This window comes from Neophocaena asiaeorientalis, unplaced genomic scaffold, assembly GCF_003031525.2.
Source record: "Neophocaena asiaeorientalis asiaeorientalis breed wild unplaced genomic scaffold, Neophocaena_asiaeorientalis_V1.1 scaffold268, whole genome shotgun sequence".
NCBI classification, from domain to species: domain Eukaryota; kingdom Metazoa; phylum Chordata; class Mammalia; order Artiodactyla; family Phocoenidae; genus Neophocaena; species Neophocaena asiaeorientalis.
Genome location: NW_020173979.1, coordinates 2,443,095 through 2,470,043, shown reverse-complemented (window position 1 = coordinate 2,470,043; position 26,949 = coordinate 2,443,095). Strand labels below are relative to the sequence as shown.

Genomic DNA, 26,949 nt, shown 5'->3' with positions numbered 1-26,949 from the left:
TTGTGCATGGTGTTAGAGAATATTCTAATTTCATTCTTTTACATGTAGCTGTCCAGTTTTCCCAGCACCACTTATGGAAGAGACTGTCTTTTCTCCATTGTATATTCTTGCCTCCTTTGTCATAGATTAATTGACCATAAGTGCATGGGTTTATTTCTGGGCTTTCTGTCCTGTTCCATTGATCTATGTATCTTTTTTTGTGAGTACCATACTGTTTGATGACTGTAGCTTTGTAGTATAGTCTGAAGTCAGGGGGCGTGATTCCTCCAGCTCCATTCTTCTTTCTGAAGACGGTTTTGGCTATTTGGGGTCTTCTGTGTGTCCATACAAATTAAAAAAAATTTCGTTCCAGTTCTGTGAAAAATGTCATTGGTAACTTGATAGGGATTGCATTGAATTCTGTAGATTGCTTTGGTACTATGGTCATTTTAATAATACTGATGCTTCTGACACAAGAACACTGTATATGTTTTCATCTCTTTGTATCATCTTCACTTTCTTTAAATCAGCATCTTATAGTTTCTGGAGTACAGGTCTTTTGCCTCCTTGGGTAGGTTTATTCCTAGGTATTTTATTCTTTTTGATGTGATGGTAAATGGGATTGTTTCCTTAATTTCTCTTTCTGATATTCTTTTGTTAGTATATAGAAATGTATATTAATTTTGTATCCAGCAACTTTACCACATTCACTGATGAGCTCTAGTAGTTTGCTGGTAGCATCTTTAGGATTTTCTATGTATCTGCATATGTATCTGTATCTTCATGTCATCTGCAGACAGTGAAAGTTTTACTTCTTTTCCAATTTGGATTCCTTTTATTTCTTTTCTTTTTTTTCTTCCTCATTGCTGTGGCTAGGACTTCCAAAACTATGTTGAATGAAAGTGGTGATAGTGAGCATCCTTGTCTTGTTCCTGATCTTAGAGGAAATTCTTTCAACTTTTCACCATTGAGTATGATGTTAGATGTGGGTTTGTCATATATGGCCTTTATTATGTTGAGGTTTGTTCCCACTATGCCCACTTTCTGAAGAGTTCTTATCATAAATGGATGTTGAATTTTATCAAAAGCTTTTTCTGCATCTACTGAGATGATCATATGGTTTTTATTCAGTTTGTTAATGTGGTGTATCACACTGAATTAATTTGTGGATATTGAAAAATCCTTGCATCCCTGGGATAAGTCCCACTTGATCATGGTGTAGGATCCTTTTAATGTATTGTTGGACTTCGTTTGCTACTATTTTGTTGAGAATTTTTGCGTCTATGTTCATCAGTGATACTGGCCTGTAATTTTCTTTTTTTGTGATATCTTTGTCTGGTTTTGGTATCAGGGTAGTAGTGGCCTCATAGAATGAGTTTGGAAGTGTTCCTTCCTCTGCAATTTTTTGGAATAGTTTCAGGAGGGTAAGTGTTAACTCTTCTCTTAATGTTTGGTAGAATTTGCCTGTGAAGCCATCTGGTCCTGGACTTTTGCTTGTTGGGAGTTTTTTAACTAGTGATTCAATTTCAGTACTGGTAATTAGTCTGTTCGTATTTTCTATTTCTGCCTGGTTCAGTTTTGGGAAATTGTTCCTTTCTAAGAATTTGTACATTTCTTCTAGGTTGTCCATTCTTTTGGTGTACAGTTGCTCATAGTCATCTCTTATGATCCTTTGTATTTCTGTGGTGTTGGTTGTAACTTTTCCTTTTTCATTTCTGATTTTATTGATTTGGGCCTTCTCCCTTTTTTTTCTTTTTCTTTTTCTTTTTTAAAATTAATTAATTTATGGCTGCTTTGGGTCTTTGTTGCTGCGTGCGGACTTGCTCTAGTTGCCTCGAGCGGGGCCTACTCTTCATTGCAGTGTGCGGGCTTCTCAGTGTGGTAGCTTCTCTTGTTGTGGAGCATGGGGTCTAGGTGCACAGGCTTCAGTAGTTGTGGTACAGGGGCTCAGTAGTTGTGGCTCACGGGCTCTGGAGCACAGGCTCAGTAGTTGTGGCGCATGGGCTTAGTTGCTCCACAGCATGTGGGATCTTCCCAGACCAGGACTTGAACCCGTGTCCCCTGCGTTGGCAGGTGGATTCTTAACCACTGTGCTTCCAGGGAAGTCCCTCTCTTTTTTCTTGATGAGTCTGGCCAAAGGTTTATCAATTTTGTTCATCTTTTCAAAGAACCAGCTTTTAGTTTGTTGCTCTTTTCTATTGTTTTTTTAGTCTCTACTTCATTTATTTCTTCTGATCTTTATGAGTTCTTTCCTTCTACTAACTTTGGGTTTTGTTTGTTCTTCTTTAGTTGCTTTAGACATAAAGTTAGGTTGTTTATTTGGGATTTTTCTTGTTTCCTGAGGTAAGCTTTATTGCTGTAAACTTCCCTCTTAGTATTACTTTTGCTGCATCTCATAGGTTTTGGATTATTATGTTTTCATTTTCATTTATCTCTAGGTATTTTTTTATTTCCTCTTTGATTTCTTCAGTGATCCATTGGTTGTTGAGTAGTGTATTGTTTAACCTCCACGTGTTTGTGTTTTTTGCAGTTTTTTTCATGTAGTTGATTTCTGGCCTCATAGTGTTGTGGTCAGAAAAGATGGTTGATACAGTTTCAGTTTTCTTAAATTTACAGAGGCTTGCTTTGTTGCCCAGCATGTGATCTGTCCTGGAGAATGTTCCATGTGCACTTGAGAAGAATGTGTATTCTGCTGCTTTCGGATGGAATGCCCTATAAATATCAACTAGGTCCGTCTGGTCTAATGTGCCATTTAAGGTCTGTGTTTCCTTATTGCTTTTCTGTCTGGATGATCTATCCATTGATGTAAGTGGGGTGTTAAAGTCCCCCACTGTTGTGTTACTGTCAATTTCTTCTTTTTTGTCTGTTAACATTTGCCTTATATATTGAGGTGCTCCTATGTAGGGTGCATATATATTTACAATTGTTGTATATTCTTGGATTGATCCTTTGATCATTATGTAGTGTCCTTCTTTGTCTCTTATAACAGTCTTTATTTTAAAGTCTATTTTGCCTGATATAAGTATTGCAACTTTGGCTTTCTTTTGATTTCCATTAGCGTGGAATACCTTTTTCCATCCCCTCACTTTCAGTCTGTATGTGTCTCTAGATCTGAAGTGAGTCTCTTGTAGGCAGCAAATATATGGGTCTTGTTTTTGTATCCATTCAGCCAGTATGTGTCTTTTGGTTGGAGCATTTAGTTCATTTACATTTAAGGTAATTATCGATATGTGTGTTCCTAGTGCCATTTTGTTAATTGTTTTGGATTTGTTTCTGTAGGTTTTTCCCCCCATTCGTTTTCTTGTCGTGATTTGGTGACTAACTTTAGTGTTATGTTTGGATTTCTTTTTCTCTTTTGTGTGTATATCTATTATGCATTTTTGTTTTGTGGTTACCATGAAGTTTTTGTATAGGAGTCTATATTTATATGTGCTTATTTTAAGTTGCTGATCTCTTAATTTCAAACGCATCTTAGATACCCTGAATTTGTATTCTCTTCCCCTGATGATTACTGTTTTTGATTTTCTGTTTTACATCTAATTGTTTTGTGTATCCCTTAACTGCTTATTGTTGGATACAAATGATTTTACTACTTTTTAAAAAATTTATGTATTTATTTGGGGCTGCATTGGGTCTTTGTTGTTGTGCACGGGCTTTCTCTAGTTGTGGCGAGCAGGGGCTACTCTTCGTTGCAGTGCACAGCCTTCTCACTGCGGTGGCTTCTCTTGTTGCAGAGCACGGGCTCTAGGCGCACAGGCTTCAGTAGTTGTGGTGCACGGGCTTAGTTGCTCCGCGGCACATGGGATCTTCTTGGACCAGGGCTCGAACCCGTGTCCCCTGCATTGGCAGGCAGATTCTTAACCACTGCACCACCAGGGAAGTCCAGATTTTACTACTTTTATCTTTTAACCTCCCTACTAGCTTTGTGTGTGGATGATTTCCTACCTTTATTGTATGTTTGCCTTTCCCAGTGAGATTTTTTATTTTGTAATTTTCTTGTTTCTGGTTTTGGCCTTTTCTTTTCCACCTAGAGCAGTCCCTTTAGCATTTGTTGTAAAGCTGGTTTGGTGGTGCTGAAATCTTTTAGCTTTTGCTTGTCTGTAAAGCTTTTGACTTCTCTATCAAAATTGAAAGAGAGCCTTGCTAGGTAGAGTATTCTTGGTTGTAGGTTTTTCTCTTTCATCACTTTAAGTATATTGTGCCACTCCCTTCTGGCCTGCAGGGTTTCTGCTGAAAAATCAGCTGCTGGCCCTATGGGAGTTCTCCTGTTTGTTATTTGTTGCTCTTCCCTTGTTGCTTTTAATATTCTCTCTTTATATTTAATTTTTGTCCTTTGGATTACAGTGTGTTGTGGTGTATTCCCCTGTGGGTTAATTCTGTATGGGACTCTGCACTTCCTGGACTTGGGCGACTATTTCCTTTCCCAGGTTAGGGAAGTTTTCAGCTATTATCTCTTGAAATATTTTCTCAGGTCCTTTCTCTCTCTCTTCTCCTTCTGGGACCCCTATAATGTGAATATTAGCATGCTTGATGTTGTGCCAGAGGTCTCAAACTGTCCTCATTTCTTTTCATTCTTTTTTTCTTTTTTTGGTTTGGCAGCAGTGATTTCCACTACTCTGTATTCCAGCTCACGGATCCATTCTTCTCCTTCATTTAGTGTACTGTTGGTTCCTTGTAGTGTGTTTTTCATTTCAGTTATTGTATTCTTTAATTTTGTTTGTTTCCCTGGTGGGTGAGGTTGGTCCAGGGGCTTGTGCAGGCTTCCTGGTGGGAGGGGCCTGTGCCTGCCTCCTGGTAGGTGGAACTGGGTCTTGGTTTTCTGGTGGGCAGGGCCATGTTTAGGGCTGTGTTTAGAGGCAGCTGTGGACAGGAAGTCTTTAGGCAACCTGTCTGCTGACGGGTGGGGCTGTGTCCACACCCAGTTTGTTGCTTGGCCTGAGGTATCCCAGCACTGGAGCCTTCAGGCTGTTGGGTGCAACCAGGTCTTGGTGCCAATGTATCAGCCTCCCCCATCTATCTTTCACCAGTGTCTATGTCCCCAGGGTGGGTCACAGCTGCCCCCCACCTTCCCAGGAGACCTTGCAAGACCAGCAAGTAGGTCTGGCCCAGGCTCCTGTGAAATTACTGCTTTTGTCTTTGGTCCTGGTGTGCATGAGATTTTGTGTGCACCCTTTAAGAATGAAGTTTTATTTCCCCCAATCTTGTGGAGCTTCTGCAATCAAGCCCTGCTGGCCCTCAAAGCTAAATGCTCTAGGGGCTCCTCTTCCTGTTGCCAGACCCCCAGACTGGGGTCCCTGATATGGGGCTCAGAACTCTTGCTCCTGTGGGGAAACCTCTATAATATGATTATTCTCCAATTTGGGGTTCACCTACCTGGGGGATATGGGATTTGATTATATTGTAAGTCCATGCCTCCTACCAGTCCCATGGTTCTGTCTTTATGTCTTTAGCTGTAGAGGATCTTTTCTGGTAGGTTTCAGTCTTTTTCAACAATGATTGTTCTGCAGATTGTTGTGATTTTGGTGTGCTTGTGAGAGTTGATGAGCTTAAAGTCCTTCTACTCCGCCATCTTGGCCACTCTCCTATTTCGTTTTTTTGTGTTTTTTTTTTGTTGTTGGTTTTTTGGGTTTTTTTTTTTTTTTTTTTTTTTGCGGTACGCGGCCTCTCACTGTTGTGGCCTCTCCCGTTGCGGAGCACAGGCTCCGGACACGCAGGCTCAGCGGCCATGGCTCACGGGCCCAGCCACTCTGCGGCACGTGGGATCTTCCCGGACCGGGGCACGAACCTGTGTCCCCTGCATCGGCAGGCGGACTCTCAACCACTGCGCCACCAGGGAAGCCCTCCTATTTAGTTTTAATTATGGTATCAAAACTCGAATCCAGGTCTCTTGTCTTCCAAACAAGTGCTCTTTTTGCTAACTGCATTGACAAATTTGTTTCGATGCCAAGTGTTTAAAATAATGTTTTACATAAATACTTGTGTTTGTATGGAAGTTTTATGGCTTAGAAAATTTGGTAGCCAGGAGTAATATTATTTTCTTTATATAGATGAGAAAAATGAGTCTTAGAAAGATTGACCTACCCAATATTGTAGAGTTTGCAAGTGAGAGCAATAACTAGAACTTAGCCCTTTTTTTGTCCAGTGTTTTCCTGATAAACCAAGCTGTTGGTACATGGTGTCTATAGTGGTTGTCAATAAATATATGCCAAAATCTATATGCTGTAGAGAACACAATCTCTTCTTGATTCTTCAACCCTGTTGCTAGAAAGGATAAGTTTCAGGTTTTAGAGAGTATCAAACTTTTCTCCCAGATCCAAGGTTATAGACCAGGATTATACTAGTCCACTTTGTTGAATGCATCACTTGAATAATTTGTTTTTTTGGCGGGGGTCTAAGTAATAGGTCTGGAAAAGGCAACTGACCTTGTTTCTCACAGGAATCATGGGAAGAGTTAGGACTGAGAGTACGTGTCAGCAGTATGTCCAAGGAGGAATTGGGCCAGAACTAGCCTTTGGCACAAGCAGGCATCAGTCCATTTAAACCTTAGCACTGGATTGAGATGCATAGTTAATTCTGTTTCTGGGCCCAGGTTGGGCACTTGAGGGTGTTTCCTAGGCTAGAACAGTGCACTGAGAATGACAGCCCACTAGTGGGAAAAGCCCAGCAAAGATCTAGGAAATGAAGATGATACTCAATTTATTAATCTAATTGAGTAGAACAATTATTTCGTCCTTGTTGACTATCTCTTATTTGTTCAGCAAGAGGTCTCTGAAATTGATGTAACGTATCACTCTAAAGCTCTAGGCCAGAGAATGTGTTAACTACAGAGGGCAGCGTAGCTTAAATTGGCTCTTTACATCAGTCTAAGAAATGATACTGCATCTAGAATGAATAAGAGCAAGGAGTTCAGTTTAAAGCAGAGGTTCTCAGATTTTAGAGAGGAGCAGAATCACCCTGAGGGCTTGTTAAAACACATTACTGGGCCCTACGCTCAGAATTTCTGCTTTAGTAGGTCTGGGCTGGAGCCCAAGAATTGCATTAGTAACAGATTTCCAGGTTGATGCTGATGCTGCTGGTCCTGGGATCACACTTTGAGGACCACTTATCTAGGAAGAGATGATGAAGTAGGTATAGCTGTTTAGTTCTTCTTGATTAAAGCCTTCACAGAGGAGGGAAAGGGGAACTAACCTGTCAGTTTCTACCACAGTCAAGACCCTGTGCCAGGTGACTTGCAGTCATTTAATTTAACCCTTGAAACCACTCTGCAAAGTAGTCCTTATCCCTGTTTCCCCTCTCAACATACATGTTCAGAGCTTACTGGAATAATTCTTACTTCAAGGACAGATTTCACTTATAACTCAAAGAATAATGCGTATACCATTATGAACATGATTTTATGTAATGTAGAGAATATATTAAATTCTGTTATTGGTGATACATATTCATTGCTCTTCTTGTACATTTATGAGAGATACAAAATGTAGGTTCACTTAGCAGTAATGATTATACAGTAGATGGAATTGCTGAGACATTATGTTTTCTCATACAAAACATGAAGAGAATGGGAGGTTTATTTTAACATTAAGTAAAATACATTTTTAGATCACAGGAAAGATGGGCCTATGTTAATAATATTTTTTTTCCTTTTGGCCGTGCCACCGGGCATGTGGGATCTTAGTTCCCCAACCAGAGAATCGAACCTGCGCCCCCTGCATTGGAAGCATGGAGTCTTAACCACTGGACTGTCAGGGAAGTCCCAGGCCTATGTTAATTTTGTCAGCTTTTTTTTTTTTAATGGTGCCAGTTGGTTATTGACCAGTCCTATTGTAGAAACAAATAAAGGGAGGGATAGTGAATTTCAGAATAGTTGGTACTAAAAAATGGCCTAAATTCTTGATAGTACAATCACAGTACTTATTCCTTTAAAGTGTTCTTTGTTAATGTTATTTTTGAAAGGTCAACTTGTTTCTAGTGGCTTTCAGTGAAGTAACTTTGTGTTGTTGACAGATTCGCACAGAATTATTAAAAAAACAACAGTGATACAAGCAGTTGAATTGAAGGCGTTCTGGGAAACCTGCTGTTTATTGTGAAAATCATCTTTGATCTTGAAATTAAAAGTAAAGCTGGAAAGGAATTTACAAACGAGAAAAAACAGAAGTTTGGGATCGGACTCACAGGATCTGGGCTTGGAAATGCCTCAGGTAAATCATACAGAGTAGGTGCAAAGTTTTATATTTTTCCACTGCAGTTGGTTCAGTAAGTTCTCTGAATCTTAACACAACTTGCTGTACTACCTTTTAAAGACATTTTGCTGCTTATCTCAACTGGTTTTGAATACGTGTCCTTCCTTTGCTATAGCTTTGAAATTTAATGAGGTTGACACAGGAAAAGTTGGTTAGAAGGTAGCAGAGGTCCTGGCTTTTATGGGGTCTAAACCAACTCCCCTGAAAATTAATCTGCCACAGAAAGCCCATTTCCATCCCCTCTATCTTCTTCTAGTTTCCCAATTGTTCCTTTCCCTTCATGCCCATTGAATTCAGTTAGGAGGAAATGGTGAGGGACTTCAACCTTTCTGTCTTTCACACACACACACACACACACACACACACACACACACATATACATATATACCTATACCTCCCACAAAACATGTCTAAGGATGACTATTTATATCATGGTAACTACTTTGAATTGCTCAGTTCTGGTTTGAGGCAATCACTGAAACAATAAATGAAGTCCTGTTAGTCCCTATTTGGCATACCCAAACTTCTTCCCTTCCCCCCCGGGGTTAGGTCTTATCCCTCCCCCACTTTTTTTTTTTTTTTTTTTTTTGTTTTCTTTGTTTTCCCCCCCCCCTTTTTTTTTTTTTTTTTTTTTTGGCTGCGTTGGGTCTCTGCTGCTGCACGCGGGCCCCCTCTCCAGCCGCAGCGAGGGGGGTCACTCTTAGCCGCGGTGCACAGGCCTCCCACTGCGGCGGCCCCTCCTGCCGCGGAGCACGGGCTCCAGAGCACAGGCTCAGCAGCTGCGACGCATGGGCCCAGCCGCTCCGCGGCACGTGGGATCCTCCCGGACCAGAGATCGAACCCGCGTCCTCTGAATTGGCAGGCAGACTCCCATCCACTGCGCCACCAGGGAAGCCCTATCCCTCCTCTTTTTATGCTGGGGAGAAACCTAGAAATAATGAGAGGGCAGGGACCCTGAGGTGGCTTTATATGGGGCCAGGCAGAACTGTGCCTCGAGCACAGGAAATCAGCAACTTGCCGAGATGGTCCAGTGATTTGGAGGCAGGCAGCGGAGGCAAAAGGGGGTTTGCTAGCTGACAGTAAAAAGACCAGTGGCCTCCCTCCACCCCAACCACTATACCAAGTGGACTGCAGATACCCATTTTGAGTTCTTTCCCATTCAAGGTTTCATTCACTATTTATTGAATACTTGAATTTAGGTCTGTAAAACACTTATTTTGAGCTTGCAACCTGGCAAGCTTGCAGAAAATTAGAGAAAGAAAAGAATGGGATGGGAAGTACCCATGAAGGAAAACATGGTGAAAGAGTGTGTGAAAAGGGGTCAGTCTGTGGTAGATAGAAGGTATATGAATAGAGAAATATAAGCAAGTAGACTAATATAATTTTAAAAGTTTTGACAGAAACTTGCAAGAGAAGAACAAAAAGGCAAACAGGGAATTTGTATTCTTTCCCATCTTCTTCCTTTATCCAAGGTAGATTTCAAAGTGAGGACTTTGACTTGTTTGGGCCACTTTAGTAGTCTTAGCCTGAACTTCACTCTGAACTGATTTGTTTAGACCTTGAAATGATAAAGGGGGGGATAAAGAGAAAAGAAGGAGCATCAACTCTGGGTGCCAAGCCTTTTTTTCTCCCTTTCTTATTTATCATAGAAATTGTATCCTTCTCAGGGATCACGATTAAGGCTACCGAGTTCATGCCCCAGTTACTGGCCTCACTCAGCACATTTTTTGATAGTTGGCTGATCCTGACTCCATCACGTTCCTGGAGGCATTATTTGGACTAGAGATGCCCAAATGGTCTTACACTTGTTTTGGGAAATAAGACATTGAACTCATTTAGGAGTATAGAGACCGTTTTGCTATCTCTTCAGACCTGAAGAAATGGCAGGGGATTCTCCACTTTCTGGAGTTAGAACAGCGAGTGTTGTTAGAGATGGATTTGAAGAAATGTTATATAGCTAATAAATAAAAGTACTCATTAGGTACTACATGCTGACTCTGGTGGCTAAATAAGCTTTAGTTTTTAGAAGTTAGGTATAATTAACAATTTCCAGTCTATTCCTTTTCCAATGTTTGATGCATCTTAGTTATTTTCCTAATATAATTCCATAGTTTAATGTTAGTTAGATATTTTAAATGTACTAAAATTAAAAAGCAGGAAAAAATACAAAATTGTTTTAAAGATAATTATTTAGTAGGTGTGAGGGTGGGGCTTGTGTGTAATAAACTGGTCTCGAAGCAGTCGTTAACTTTCCAAAATTAAAATCACTCTGTTGTAGCCTAGTGTAAGCGGAATGGATCCGCCTTTTGGGGATGCCTTTCGAAGCCACACCTTTTCAGAACAGACTCTGACGAGCACAGATCTCTTAGCAAACAGTTCAGATCCAGATTTCATGTATGAACTGGTAAGTAACATTTTCTTGGATTCTGCTTTAATCGATTTGAGGTAAAGGTGTTGTATCATTTTTTTATTTATAAATGTCTAAAAAGAAAAAATGATGTGATCAGGCCAAATTTTTTTCTTGTCACTATCAGTCTGGTATTTTAGAAGGGTGTATGAGCCCATTGAAAATAGTAAGAGGAAAGGTTATCTAAATATCCTTAACTCTAGTTTTTGACGATGAAGGTAGAAGCCCTCTTTTTAATATGCCTAACTGCTAAAGGACTTTTCAGCTGGGCTATTTAGGACTGATAACATTGAGCAAGGCAGGTGACACAGAGAATGTGAGACAAAGGTAGCAGTTCCAAGCAACATCTGAATATACTAATTATTTATTCTCGAGGTAAAAAGACACTTAAGATTCTTAAGAAAAAGACTTTAAGAATAGCTTAAATTACATGCAACTTCAGAAACACGGAGGTATATCAAAACTGGAAAACTAACACAAATCTGTTAATTTGCTAAAAATTATTGAGTTGTATGCTTAATAGAGGTGAATTTTGTGGTATATAAACTATGTTTCAATAAAGCTGTTAAAACACACAGAGACATACGTGCAACCAAAAAAAAAAAAAACCAAAACCCCACAAACAAATGGAGAAATCAAAAACAGAACAAAAACAAACTGGAAAACTGAAAATTTCCTCATTTTCTTCCTGAGCCTCCACCCACCAAACCTTCTCCCCAGAGATAATTACCACTAACAGAGATTTTCTATGCATATATAAATATATGAATATTTTAAATTGGATGACATATCATTGATACAGTATTCTGTAACTTAACTCTTTCTAACATAAAAACGTGGTAAGTGGCCTTTCATCCTAGTACATTAGAGCTTAACTGCATTCCTTTTAATGGCTGCATAGTCTTACTGACATTTAAAAAAATCATCTCTCGGGCTTCCCTGGTGGCGCAGTGGTTGAGAGTCCGCCTGCCAATGTAGGGGACACGGGTTCGTGCCCCGGTCTGGGAAGATCCCACATGCCATGGAGCGGCTGGGCGTGTGAGCCATGGCCACTGAGCCTGCGTGTCTGGAGCCTGTGCTCCGCAACGGGAGAGGCCACAACAGTGAGAGGCCCGCGTACCAAAAAAAAAAAAAAAAAATCATCTCTCTACTCATGAGGAGTTAAAGTACTTTCCCATGCCCAAGAGTTGTTATGAGGTCTTACCAAAGATCTTATCTTTCTGTGGCTGAGTTGCACCTCTCTTTGGATTGCTCTTCACCTCTATGTTTAAATTCTCACTTAGGAAGACATATTCTGTGATGAAGGTAAGGCCTTTGTTATTTGCTTTATAACTGAAGCTTGTTTCTGAGAAGGTCCCAAAATCCTTCTAAGTTAAAGATCAGGAAATGTAAACTTTTTTTCGGGAAGAGTGTTTACAGTGAAGTTCAAGAGCCCTGAACCATACCTAAGTTTCTCAGGGGACATATTTTCCCTATTTTTTTTTTTCCTTGCCCGAGGAAATGATATTAAATGGAATGGTAGAGTGTCATGTAAGTAGTGTTTATCGTAATAGCAGACCAGAGGTTGAGTACTGATTTATCAATTTGATGCATGAAAGTGACGATGGAGGTAAATAATTCTTTCCTCAATTACAGTATGTGATTTATATATTTTTTTAAACCTTTCTCAGGATAGAGAGATGAACTACCAGCAAAATCCTAGAGACAACTTCCTTTCTTTGGAGGACTGCAAAGACATTGAAAATCTGGAGTCTTTCACAGATGTCCTGGATAACGAGGGTACTTTAACCTCAAACTGGGAACAGTGGGATACATACTGTGAAGACTTAACGAAGTACACCAAACTAACCAGCTGTGACATCTGGGGAACAAAAGAAGTGGATTACTTGGGTCTCGATGACTTTTCTAGCCCTTACCAAGATGAAGAGGTCATAAGTAAAACTCCAACTTTGGCCCAGCTTAATAGCGAGGACTCTCAGTCTGTTTCTGATTCCCTTTATTACCCTGATTCACTTTTCAGTGTCAAACAAAATCCCTTGCCCTCATCATTCCCTGGTAAAAAGATCGCAAGTAGAGCAGCTGCTCCTGTGTGTTCTTCTAAGACTCTTCAGGCTGAGGTCCCTTTGTCAGACTGTGTCCAAAAAGCAAGTAAACCCACTTCAAGCACACAAATCATGGTGAAGACCAACATGTATCATAATGAAAAAGTGAACTTTCATGTTGAATGTAAAGACTATGTGAAAAAGGCAAAGGTAAAGATCAACCCAGTGCAGCAGAGCCGGCCTCTACTGAGCCAGGTTCATGCAGATGCAGCAAAGGAGAACACCTGCTACTGTGGTGCCGTAGCCAAAAGACCAGAGAAAAAAGGGACGGAGCCTCTGCAGGGCCATGCCACTCCAGCTTTGCCTTTTAAAGAAACCCAGGAACTATTACTCAGTCCCCTGCCCCAGGAGGGGCCTGTGTCTATTGCAGCAGGAGAGAGTAGCAGCCTTTCTGCCAGCACATCGGTCTCAGATTCATCCCAGAAAAAAGAAGAGCACAATTATTCCCTTTTTGTCTCTGACAACTTGGGTGAACAGCCAACCAAATGCAGTCCTGAAGAAGAGGAGGAGGACGAGGAAGATGTTGACGATGAGGACCATGATGAAGGATTTGGCAGCGAGCACGAACTTTCTGAAAACGAGGAAGAGGAAGAAGAGGAAGAGGATTATGAAGATGACAAGGATGATGACATCAGTGACACTTTCTCTGAACCAGGTATCGTAGTGCTTGGAGGCTTACTGAATTGACTTTTTGCTACTCTCTTGAAATAGAATGTTTTGCTGTGGATGCTTGCTTTGTTTGTTTGGGGATTAAATGACTTAGTATCTTGACTTGGATATGTAATTGCTTTTATCTATTCAAACAGCTCTAAAATAATCACTCTTGCTCATGTGTAGTTCATATGCTGATTCCTCGAGGGCTTCTTCTTAGTTTATCTTATGTTAAGTGATCTGATTTGTTACTGTCTTGAGCAGCTGTGCAAAGATGCCAAAATTCATTGGTTTAAAAAATATTCCTATTTCTGCATGTGTCCCTCTGTTATAATTGAGGTATGTTTGGAGTCCCTAGAATGGTGAACCAAGCAATGATGGTTTATATTACTCATCCCTAATAACCAACAAAGCCTACTTAATGAATAAGGTAAAAGAGAGCTTTTTCTTTGTGTCTGCTGCATCTTTCATTTGCACAGTATTTTTCCACTGAAGAAAAATACATGCTATAATTTAATGAGCATGAAGGAGTCTCTGCTCTATTTATATACAGTGCATATAAAAAAAAGGGAGAAAGAAAATGAAACCTGTGGGGAACTGGTTCACTTCAGCATGTACATGGTTGGGCTCTTGCCACTGTTGGCTTGTGCAGTTTATTTATGAAAATGGTGTTGCCAAGTGGCACACAGTTAAATGCACAAAGAAGTGAAGATCTTCACATTTAAGCGAAAGTTATTTTCTTCAAAAATAATGTTGATACTATAACTTCTACATAAAAGACCAAGTTATTAAGAAAAATGTAAATTGTCAAAGAGAGCCCTTTCATTGTTGGAATTTCAGGCAGTATAAACATTGGTATTTAATTTTCAGAAAGGTTTTTCAGCCATAGTAGCTATATTGTAGCCAGTGAAGCATATTATTGCCCAGAGACTTTCCTCTTAGTGAAATCTTTCTATTGCACAAATGCTTAGATTTATGCATTTGATATAATTAAGTTGTTCGACTTGAGTGGATTTTCAAGTAAGGAAAAGGTGGAGGAAAAGGGTTTATGCCTTTTCTTTGGTTTACTTTAGCACTCAGTATAGTCTAGACAGAACAATTGTCTTTTCTACTTAGCAGGAAAACTTTTCTCTCAACAAGTTAATGAAATCTGCTTTGAGATGTTTCAAACTGTCTTTGCAGTTAGCAGTAAGTTATATAGCTCCCTCCCATAGGGAGACCAAAGTGTTCTCCATGAGTGGTCCTTAAAACCTGACAGGTCAGTCCTATTGTTTTGAGTCCCATATTTAGAATTAGGGTAGGAGGGAGGGAAAGGGTTGAGACAGGGAGTGATAACTAGGGTGATAACTAGGAAGTGGGAAGTGTGGGGAAGAAAATGCCTTTACTGGCTGGTGCTAAAAGGAATATGTAAATCTGAGGGAGTCGGTAAATGCCACTATCACCAAGCAAGGCAGGCAAGGACTATACTGTTTATTCCACTTCTGGTTGTAGTTTTGCTTTTCTTTGACTTTTTTTTTTTTGGTGGGATCTTAGTTCCTGACCATGGATTGAACCTGGGCCTCGACAATGAGAGCGTGGAGTCTTAACCACTGGATTGCCAGGGAATTCCTGCTTTTCTTTGACTTTTAACTCCAGTCATCCTTGATCTTTTGACTTGATTTCACAAGGATAAATGTGTTGAGAGATGAGTAGGTCCATGAAAAGAAACCACTTGATAAGTTGACCCTCATTTCCATTTTCTCAGCCTTTTGACTTGTCGGGGGTGGGGCGGGAGAGCCCTGATTTGTGAGTTTGTTGGTGATAAGCAACCAACAGTGCTTTAAACAGAGATGTGTTAGCTGGCATTTGTCAGGATGAAGCCCTCTTATTGGCACTATTTAAAAATACTAAATGTTTGGATGGCATTTAATTCACTCACTTCCAGTTGACTTGAAGTAAAACCTCTTTGGTTAGTATTACTTGGACACTTCTCACAAATGTCAACGAATGACATGCCTTATCCACAAATCAATGATTTTTTATGGTATTTTGAGGGCTTATTCTCATTTGCTAATGAAAATTTCCCTTCTTCTTGGAAGAAAGAGCTAATAAACAAGTGACTTTAAGAATACAAATGTGAGTTATTGGTGAGAGGCAAGAAGAAATTCTTTGAAGCAGAAAAGTGGGATAGTTATAGTTTCTTCAGAGTGGGTTGATTGGTTTAATTTGCAGCAGTTTACAAAGACCTTTTTGTGATGACTAGCTCCCTTGATGCTGTTTCTTGGCAGTTGGCTACAACAGTGCCTGAGCCTACAAAGCTCCAGGAAAGGTGTAAAATGGAGTTTCAGTCCCTACTCTGGACTTGCTCCCAAGTTTTAATAGAGCCTATTCTGTGGACAGGCTACAACTGTTTGGGGTCATGGAATTACATGGTTGTAAGGCTAAGAATTAGGCCCCCAGAATGAGAGTTTATTTTGTAATCCCTACTAAGGATTTTCATGATTGACTTTACCAGCTTAATGGCAGTAATCTGCACTAACCAAAGACGTGTGATCAGAATTTTAGGGCTTTTTGACTACATTTTGGTAACTGTCAGGAAGGAATGAGTTAGATCAATATGGTGATCCATCAAATGACAAGAAAATGGAAAAGGCTCCATGGGAAATGTTACATTAAACAAATCATTGATTTGTTAAAAAAAAATTGTGTGGGGGGGCCTATTTTTGTGTTAGGCACTGTGTGTACTAGATTTTTGGCTATGCAGAGATGAACAAAATAGACATGATCCTTATCTTCATGCAACTTAGAGCTGAGTGGGTTTATTTACTGTCATGATTTCTCAGTCTTCTGATCTTATGTGTACTTGTGACTTGGCAAGAGAAAGATTCAGGACAAGAGTTTCTTAAAATTTATTTGATCACAGAACTCACTTGGGATTGAAGACATTTTATAGTAATAGTGTTCCTCAGAACACACTTCAAGAAATATTTAATCACCTTAAATGCAAGACCAGTGATCTGGGAATATAATTTTCATGCATTCTACTTGATCACAGTAGTCTCTGTATTGAAAGGCAGATGACTTTAACAAATCCATTGTGTGTATGTGTGTCATTGTGAGTTCATGGTGTATGCTATTAGAAAATATTAAAATATTAGATCAAAGAAAACTGATAACCCTTAAATACTTTTTTTGGGAAAATGCTGAACATATGTAAGTAAATAAAACTGGTTATTAATTTGGGTGGGAGAGAAGAAATCCAAATCCTAATGACTCTTTGGATTTAACGTGGAATATATGTGGGGAAAAAAATCTGTTTAGACCATTTAACTAGATAGGCACAGGCAAAGCGGGAAGCCCATTTGGAGCTGGAGTCATGGAGCCTGAGCCAGTCCCAGCTCTGCCAAATCACTTAAACCCTCCATTGAGCATGTTTCTTTGTGTAAATAGGGTTAATAACCTCTTCCTACCCAGTTCTTAGAAGCCTCAAATGAAACATCTGTGAGTGAAATACGTGAGTACATTAAATGAGAGAGACAGTGTTTTGCCAGAAATCTAGGCCACCTGAGGGAGCATATCAAATAAAGTGTCAGGGGATGGGTTGCCTGAGGAAGCTGTATGTAAAAATGTTTACCTTACACTTTGGGCCGCGGTAGACTTGGGACACCAGTTCTTGACATTGATAGGAAGATGGGAGTGTTTTGGTTGGTGCTGCCTGTGTTGAGGTGTTCCCAGCCATACTAGTCTCTGTGAGCCAGTAATTTTAGCTTGGCCTCACGGAGCAAAGGCCTTTTTAAAAAGGCCATATCTGGCGGAAGCATGTAGCCCTTGCACCTTTTCCAAAGCTAGGCTGATAACTGGAATAAGATAAAGTCCTTTAATTTAAAATGATACATTAACACAAGTAAATAAAAAATTATTACTTTATGTATCTAACAGAATTTTCAAAAATCAGGTTTCCAAAAATGATTGTGTCACTTGTGCCTCATTTCTTATTTATTTAATTAAATTGTATTTTTGGCTGCGTTGGGTCTTCGTTGCTGCATGCAGGCTTTTCTTTAGTTGCGGTAAGCGGGGGCTACTCTTTGTTGTGGTGCACGGGCTTCTCATGCAGTGGTTTCTCTTGTTGTGGAGCACAGGCTCTAGGTGCGTGGGCTCAGTAGTTGCAGCATGTGGGCTCTAGGGTGCACGGGCTTCAGTAGTTGTGGCACGCAGGCTCAGTAGTTGTGGTTTGCAGGCTTAGTTGCTCCACGGCATGTGGGATCTTCCCGGACCAGGGCTCAAACCCGTGTCGCCTGCATTGGCAGGCGGATTCTCAACCACTGTGCCACCAGGGAAGTCTGTGCCTCCTTTCTTAAGAAGAACTAAGGTTCTCTGTCACACTGCTTGCCATGTTGTTGTTTTGTTTGTTTGTGTTTTTTTAATTTGTTTTAAAGTACTACATGAGCATTATAATGCTGTTAAGCCAGCAGTGCTACAAAAGCTTGTCTTTACTGTTGCCTCGAAATCATTCTGCTCTCTGAATTGATTCTTTTTTCAAAGGTCATGTTTATCGAGGCATAACAGTAAAATTCACCCCTCTTTAAGTGTACACTTCTTTGAGTTTTGACGAGTGCATGTAATCATGAAACCACCACCACCACAATCAAGGTACGGAATAGTTTGATCACCCCCCAGATTTCCCTCCCGTTCCTTTATAGTCAGCCTCTCCCTCCACCCCCAACCTCTGGCAACCATTTTTTCCCTGTACTTTTGCCTTTCCCACAATGTCGAATAAATGGAATCATGTTCCTAATTAACTCTTAATGTGAAGAAAACCTGGCAAAATTCTAAAATTCGATTTTATTTCCAAAATGTCCAGATGTCATCACTTTCTTAGTGTCAGTTCCAGAGGAGTCATGTTTTTAGGAAGGAAAATGGTCATTTTGCTTGGCCATTGCCATCCAGTTTTTTCTTGCTACCTTAGGTTTAGGGCTGTATACACCCCGTGCACAGCCCATCTCCATTGCCCCAGGTACCTAGTACTAATTAGGTGGAGTAATCTCTAAGATGGGCATGCTCTGAGGGTATTTTAGATTTAGAGGTTATTCTGTATTGGGTCTGACCAGTAGTTCTAGCAGCTCAGAATTAAGTATTTTCTGAAACTTCCTATTAGTAGGGAAAATAACTTCTTAAAAAGTGCAGTAAATGCAAATTGCTTCCAATAAAATATTAGTTAGAATAGGCATATAAGTTTTTATTTGAATAGCCTGTGTGAGAACTGTCATTTTTGTACTTTTACAAAAAGCGTATTGTGGGAAATAGGAAGAAAACCACTGCTGCCTCACAGAATTCTGCTTCATAGGATACCTTCCCAGAAATGCACACAGCTGTCTGTCTGGGGATGTTTCTGATGCATAAATATTAGACGGAAGACATTAAAAATAATTGTATAGTGTCTAAGTACCGTTAATTAATGGTACTTTTTAACATTCCTGTGGCTGTATTTCTTTTTTTTTAATTGAAATATAGTTGATTTATACAATGTTGTGTTAGTTTCTGGTGTACAGCAAAGTGATTCAGTTACACATATATATATTCTTTTTCATTATAGGTTATTACAAGATATTGTATATAGTTCCTTGTGCTATACAGTAGGAACTTGTTGCTTTATCTATTTTATATATAGTAGTTTGTATCTGCTAATCCCAAACTCCTAATTTATCCCTCCCACCACGTTCCCCTTTGGTAAGCATAGGTTTGTTTTCTATGTCTGTGAGTCTGTTTCTATTTTATAAATAACTTCATTTGTATCATATTTTAGACTCCACATATAAGTGATATCATATGATACTTATTTTTCTTTCTCTGTCTGTGGACATTTAGGTTGCTTCCAAGTCTTGTCTGTTGTAAATAGTGCTGCTGTGAACATTGGGGTGCATGTGTCTTTTTGAGTTAGAGTTTTCTCCGGGTATATGCCCAGGAGTGGGATTGCTGGATCCTATGACAACTCTATATTTAGTTTTTTAAGGAACCTCCATACTGTTCTCCATAGTGGCTGCACCAATTTACATTCCTACCAACAGTGTAGGAGGGTTCCCTTTAATCCACACCCTCTCCAGTATTTATTGTTTGTGTGTCCCCTGCATCGGCAGGCCGACCCTCAACCACTGCGCCACCAGGGAAGCCCCTCTGCCCATTTTTTGATTGGGTTGTTTGTTTTCCTGTGGCTGTATTTCATTATTCTCTCAATCTCATGTGAAGATACAAAAAAAAAGTGTCATATACTAACCAAAGAGAAACCTAAGGAAGGTAAACAGTGTAGTTATCTCTGTTTATTAGTCTCTAAATATTTTGAATTAGAGATTTCTATATTAAAAGTTATTTTATAGATTTGGTTTATTATCTTTGACATGTTAATACTGTTTTTTGATGAAAGGAAATGTGTCAAATGGTAAATAGAGGGGATCTTTTTGTTTGTCCTGATTGGTTTATTGAAATGTACAGAACTTAAAAAATTCGGGGCGGGGGGGCTTTCTTTTTTTAAGGCTATGAAAATGATTCTGTGGAAGATTTGAAGGAGATGACTTCAATTACCTCTCGGAAGAGAGGTAAAAGAAGGTACTTCTGGGAGTATAGTGAACAACTCACACCATCACAGCAAGAGAGGATGCTAAGGCCATCTGAATGGAACAGAGATACCTTGCCAAGTAACATGTATCAGAAAAATGGCTTACATCATGGTAAGAGGGGATTGTGATCATGTATGTTCCCTCCCTCCCTCCCTTCCTTTCTCTTGTTATTGAAATATAGGTGATGTGCAATATTATGTCAGTTTCAGGTGTATTACATTGTGATCTGACATTTGCAGGCACCATGATCACCATGATAAGTCTTGGTGTAACCATCAGTCCTGGATATTTCATGTCACTTTTAAATAGAGATAGTAAACCATAATGCTTAATCATTATACATTATATGTAGGTATTCAACCCTTCCTAGCAAATTGGAGAGTAGAACAATAGAGGTGCTGTATTTGCTGTGACTGCTCTTCATTCACAAATAGCTTTTATCAGTATTGAGAGCCATCACCTAAACAGGGAGGAAAGCTTGTGTAAAAATGATTTCTAGTCACTTCTTCTTCTATATATCCTACCCAGGAAATGACCCAAGAGCCTGCTGATTCCTGACCTGTCACAGTTGCCATAAGCAAGAAGGGTTGGGGAAGAAGAGAATGGGCTCTAGCATCTCTGTCTTTCATTTTTGTCCACTCTCCAGGCCTAAATATAAACAGGGAGATTGGAATCAAAACGGTGGTGGAGTGAAAAGAGGAGGGAAAGGAAAGAAAGGAAGAACAATTGCAGAGAAAAGGAATGGAGCAGGAAGAATTGAATAGTAAGAGTCAGGAGAGGCTTATAATCTTAGGTAGGCCAGATTTTGAACTGTGAGCCCAGGAGGATGTAATTGAGTAGAATTTCTTCTGCACAGATGTTTTTACCTTAATCCAAAGTCTGTACTGAGAAGGTGAGGGGCACTAGTAGGCTTGGAGCTCAGTAAACAGTTTAGTAGTTGCTCATGCTACAGATATAAGTTGCTAAGCATTTTTGACACCGAAGTTGTATCAGAAGTATATTTGTGCCTCATTTTCCCTTTCCACTGGCACCCAGGTCTGTACTCTATTATCTTTCAGTGAATAAAGGCCTAGTTTTTGACTTCAGATTAATTTTCTACCAGAAGTGAAAAGATGGGTCCAACAAATAGGTCCAGGTAGCATGTAGTGAGTACTAGGAAAGTTGTTCAGGGTATTGTAGTTCAGAGGACAGAGCCATTCCTCTTGCCTGCAGTGGTAGGGAAAGTCTTCTTGAGTCTTCTGTAATGTTATTTATCAAACTAACTGAAGACGTGGTTTCTGAAAAGGCAATCCTTATTTGTTGGACTTTTGGGTCCAACACAGGAATATATGTGTCTGACAGATTTTCAGTCATAGCAGCATAAATGTCTTGGTTTGGGTAAAATTTCCAAATTCGTTGCTGACCATATACTGTACCCTAGCCCTGATTTTTGTGTGCAGGTGAACTTGGACTCCAGTCCTGAGGTTTGAGATGCTTATTATTTCCATACAGATAATTAAGAATCCATCATACCAGGGCTAGAAACCTTAAGGTGGAGAAGGTTTGGGAAAAGCCTGGAGTTGTGCTCTATTACCCTCATTTCTTGCCATCACAAAGTGGGAAGGAGAGGAGGCCAGCCCTTCTAGCGTAGGTTGTTCACATGGTGAGACCTCTGAAAAAAGAAAAGGGGGGAGGGGAGAGATGGGTTTTTACATATGGCTATATAAAGTGTATCTCTTGTTAGATAAAATGATCTCACTTAAACTTCTTTTAAACCATCTATAGGAAAATATGCAGTAAAGAAGTCACGGAGAACGGATGTGGAAGACCTGACTCCAAATCCTAAAAAACTGCTCCAGATAGGCAATGAACTCCGGAAACTGAATAAGGTGATTAGTGATCTGACTCCAGTCAGTGAGCTTCCCTTAACAGCCCGGCCAAGGTCAAGGAAGGAAAAAAATAAGCTGGCTTCCAGGTAAATGGTAATGTTTACTCATGTGATTGAAGTCTAGGAGGTGAGGTTAGACTTCAGTGAGCTTTCATAGAGGAGATGGCTCTCGGCCCTTTTTTCAGAAATATACTTTTATAAATACTACAATGAGAGTATTATAATTTTTCCTTTGAAAGTAAATGATGGTATTTATGCTTCATGGAAGAAGTTTTTAAAGGGGAGAGGTGAATGAACTCAAGTGCCTTATAGTATAAAAAGGAAAAATTTTATCATAGCTCTTTATTTTTTGTTTGTTTTGCAGTAAGTCACGTTTTTTTTATTGAGGTATAATTTACTTGATAAATGCTTCACTTTCAGTGTATCCTTCTGTGAGTTTTGACAAACATATCCAATTATGTAACCACAACCACAGTCAAGATATTGAACATTTTTATCACCTTAAAATATTTCCTTATGCCTCTTTGTAAAAGTGAACTCCCTCTCTCACCCCTAACTCCTCACAACCACCGATCTGTTTTCTGTTCCTACAGTTGCGCCTTTTCCAGAATATAGATAGAATCGTATTATATGCAGCCTTTTGAGTCTGGCTTTGATATCACACAGGACGAATTTGAGATTCATAATGTTGTTGTGTGGAGGAGTATTGATAGTAGTAGTCCTTTGAAGTGATACGCTGCAGTGTATCTGTTCACCGGTTGAGGGATAGTTGAGTGGTTTCTAATTTTGTGCAGTTACGAATAAAGTCACCATAAACATTCATCTGCAGTTGTTTTTGTGAACATAAGTTTGCATTTCTCTTGGGTAAATTCCCAGGAGTGTGTGTTTAACTGTATAAGAAACTGCCAGAGTAGCTATTTCCAAGGTAATGAAGTAAATTAAAACAATATTTACTGGTTTCCGAAGTAGTTGTATGTACTGTTTTACATCCCCTCCAGCAACATACGAGGGTTACACTTATTCACACCGTCTACACCACTTGGTATTGTCAGTGTTTGTTTGTTTATTTTGGCATACTAACCATAGCTTTATTTTTGAATCTATGCTGAAACTTTAAAAAATCAGTTTGGATAAATGATGATATTGTATGTTTTGGGGTGATGATTGAGGCCCTCGATACAAACATCAGTAGGCAGCGATTTTTGGTTGCTATTAGAAAATGTCTGACAGCAGCCAAAAGAAGTATATTCTGAATGTTCCTTTTAAAAAAAAAGTGAACTAATTGCTCCTTCCTTTCACAGGGCTTGTCGGTTAAAGAAAAAAGCACAGTATGAAGCTAATAAAGTGAAATTATGGGGCCTCAACACAGAATATGGTAAACCTACACTTTTAACAATTTGATTAACTTCCTTTTACCTTGCTGACCCCTCTCTTTTTCTTTGGTTTTGTTATTTGCTTTCCCTGTATTCTGCCCAGCTTTAGGCCAGCCTCTTTTTTGTTCATCCATTCAGTAAGCTATATACTCACTCTTACTCATTCACGTCCTTCTCTTAGTATGTCCGTCTGTGGCATGCCAAGCCAAATCTCACCTCTGTCCTAAAGAGCTCACCTCTTGTGACCGTGGGTAATCTCTGACTTCCATTTTACAGTTGTGTGCTGGGTTAGCCAGTTTTATTAAGTAATGTATATTTTAACCTTTGAGTGGATAGTTTAGAAACATGTTTTACAAATGTGATTGTTCATTAGAATCATTTGTGTGTACATGTTAAACTGTAGATTTCTAGGCTTCTCCCCAGATACTCTGAACTGTAATCTATGCAAGTAGAACCCAGGAATCCATATTTTTAACATTACCCCAGATTACCCTTTTTTTAAAAAAATTTAATTCATTTATTTTTGGCTACGTTTTGGGTCTTCATTGCTGCGCATGGGCTTTCTCTAGTTGCAGCGAGTGGGGGCCACTCTTTGCTGCAGTGTGTGGGCTTCTCATTGCGGTGGCTTCTCTTGTTGCGGAGCACAGGCTCTAGGTACGTGGGCTTCAGTAGTTGTAGCATGCAGGCACAGTAGTTGTGGCTCGCGGGCTCTAGCACTCAGGCTCAGTAGTTGTGACGCACGGGGTTAGATGCTCCGCGGCATGTGGGATCTTCCCAGACCAGGGCTCGAACCTGTGTCCCCTGCATTGGCAGGCAGCTTCTTAACCACTGTGCCACCAGGGAAGCCCCTACCCCAGATTACTCTTATGCAACCATCCTAGTACATATTTGGGAACTGTTGGTTTAGATAGATCAGTGCTTCCCAATCTTTCACATCATGGCACATGCAGAAAACTATCATCCCTAAGGCATCCTGGAGTATAACAGAGTAGGCTGCTGATGGGAGGAGGCCCTTTTGGGCTGAGATGATCATTATCTCATACACCTGGAACCCTTCTACAACGAACTAGTGGGTTGGAAAGCTCTGCTTTTGATCTTCTGTAATAAGAACCACCCCTTCTTTCCCCCTTGCTCTGTTACTCTTCCTTAAGCCTGGTAGCATAAGAGCTCATATGTTCCTTTGCCTCTAAAATTGTCCTCTTCACTGTGTTGCTCTTGGGCTAAATTGTATCTGAAAGTGGAACAGTGGCTAAATGACCGATTATTATTTGTTTCCAGAGGTTTTCTTAAGTCCAGCATGATGTCTGGCACATAAGTGCTCAATAAATGTTGTGGAGTTTTTTCTTAATCCTTTATCTTGGTTATCTTGTTTGCATTTGTGAGGACAGAAAGAGGATTTCCAACTGTGATGTTTACAACTTGTGAAAGGAACTGATGGTTTTATTTATTAATGACCAAACAGGAATTCTAATCAAAGTAAATGAATTAGGTAAAACAATAGTTGGTTTGTTGGAATGGAGATCTTCCCATTTTCCTGTTATTCGTTCTTGCTTATTGAGGCATTTTGACCTTGGGCTCTGTGAGTATATATATGATTGCAATGTCATGGACATTCATACTTCATTTTAGAACCCAGCTGAATCACACTGCAGGGAAATGTGGTGAGCTCCTGGGAGCCTTCTGGTCTCTTTTTCTCTGGACACATGTAGGCATATATCTGTGTGTTACTCAGTTAATAAATTTATCCATAATGATGTACATCTGTGTGGCCATATGTTTTTGCATTTGTATATATGTACATGCATGCCCACGCACACATGCTTTCTGTCTGTGATGTAAATATATTCTGGGGTGTGGCACAATTGGGGAATTGGTAAGGGCCAGGAATATGTGTATTTCTGAATGTGTTGTTCTATCTCAAATTGAGTTTTTGATGGCCTTAAATGTTTCTTGTTTCCAAAGCTAGCTTAAAGCCTCTAGATATTTTCATGTAGGAAAGGCCTGTCTTTATTTTTTATTTATTTATTTAACATCTTTATTGGAGTATAATTGCTTCACAATGGTGTGTCAGTTTCTGCTTTACAACAAAGTGAATCAGCTATACACATACACACATCCCCATATCTCCTTCTCCCTCTTGCATCTCCCTCCCACCCTCCCCATCCCACTCCTCTAGGTGGTCACAAAGTACCTAGCTGATCTCCCTGTGCTATGTGGCTGCTACCCACTAGCTAGCTATTTTACATTTGAAGGCCTGTCTTTAAAAGGTAGCATTTTCTTCTCAATTAGTCAGCATGGAGGAAAAGGATCTTCTCATTCATTTATTTCTCTTCCACTTCTGTCTTACTAGCTTCTCTCCTCCAGTCTGGGGAAGAGCAGCTTCGACTGTTGGTTCAGAAGACATCTCAGAAGCAATGAGATACTCCTGTGTAGTTTGCCACATGTAGTCTGAAAGTTCTTCCCGGAGTTTCTGATACATCTCTCAAGGGAATGGTGCCCTTGATTCCTCTAAATATCTGGGAGTCACTCTGTTACTGCTTTGTGGAGCACTTTCCTCCCCCGTTGCGGAGCACAGGCTCCAGATGCGCAGGCTCAGCGGCCATGGCTCACGGGCCCAGCTGCTCTGCTGCATGTGGGATCTTCCCGGACCGGGGCATGAACTCGTGTCCCCTGCATCGGCAGGCGGACTCTCAACCACTGTGCCACCAGGGAAGCCCTGTTACCTATCTGTTGACCCAACGGTTTCTAGAATTTGTGATTTACAAATCGGTGACATCGGGAAAAGGTTTTGGGACTTGGGAACCATAGTGTTGCCAGCTTTATATTTTGCCACGTGAAGCCATTAAAAGGAACATCATCTACAATTACTGTCATTTCATACAAGGAAGAATATTTTAGCATTAGAAAATTGAGACAGGCATAATTTCAGAGTAAAGTTAGCTTTATGAAAAAATGTACTCTGTTGTCCTTATCCTTTTAAATTTGTCATCAACTAGCACCGTTTCAAGGACTAGCTTCAGGGCCCAGGACTGTCCTACTCATCCCGTCCTATCCTGCCGAACCTCCTCCTCCTATTGATTCCTTCTACCAAAGCTCGCAAGAAGCTGCTCCGTGAGTCAAATGTAGATTTGTTGACTCAGAATGAAAAGTAAAGCTACTAAGAGGATTGGACGTTCATCCTGATTGACATATTTTATCCCTAAGCAAGCTACATGAGAAAATTAAAACTGGAAGATTCTTGGATGAACATGGAATCAAAACAGGAGGGATCTGTTAGAGATTTACGGTTTGGCCTCACTTTCTGAGCCAGATGCCTCCGCTTCCTCACCCAGAAGTTTTTGATGGTGTTAGAACCCTTCACCTCTGCCCTCCCTCCCCCCAGGGCCTGGCATGGACACTGCCCAGGTTGAGAAGAGCTGTTCTGCTCTGTTTCAATTTTGATTTTACAGTGGGGTTTTTTTTTCTTTCTTTCTTTCTTTTTAAAAGTGACCTGGGGCTTCCCTGGTGGCACAGTGGTTGAGAGTCCGCCTGCCGATGCAGGGGACACGGGTTCGTGCCCTGTTCCCCGTTCCGGGAGGATCCCACATGCCGCGGAGCGGCTGGGCCCGTGAGCCATGGCCGCTGGGCCTGCGCGTGCGGAGCCTGTGCTCCGCAACGGGAGAGGCCACAGCAGGGAGAGACCCGCGTACTGCCAAAAAAAAAAAAAAAAAAAAAAGACCCCTTTTTTTTTTACCTGT

The 26,949-nt window shown here is 40.2% G+C and overlaps 1 protein-coding gene across 2 annotated transcripts in view; it reads left to right on the top strand.

The window, feature by feature from the left end:
- Nucleotides 1–26,949, top strand: part of CREBRF (CREB3 regulatory factor) — a 64,409-nt gene that overhangs the window by 17,192 nt on the left and 20,268 nt on the right. For both annotated transcript variants that reach the window (XM_024753349.1, XM_024753348.1), the window contains exons 2-7: nucleotides 7,987–8,180; nucleotides 10,501–10,626; nucleotides 12,300–13,386; nucleotides 19,889–20,083; nucleotides 21,737–21,926; nucleotides 23,141–23,214. In XM_024753349.1, the coding sequence (XP_024609117.1) occupies nucleotides 8,172–8,180; nucleotides 10,501–10,626; nucleotides 12,300–13,386; nucleotides 19,889–20,083; nucleotides 21,737–21,926; nucleotides 23,141–23,214 (1,681 nt within the window). In that variant the 5' untranslated portion in view covers nucleotides 7,987–8,171. The remainder of the gene's footprint in view (nucleotides 1–7,986; nucleotides 8,181–10,500; nucleotides 10,627–12,299; nucleotides 13,387–19,888; nucleotides 20,084–21,736; nucleotides 21,927–23,140; nucleotides 23,215–26,949) is intronic.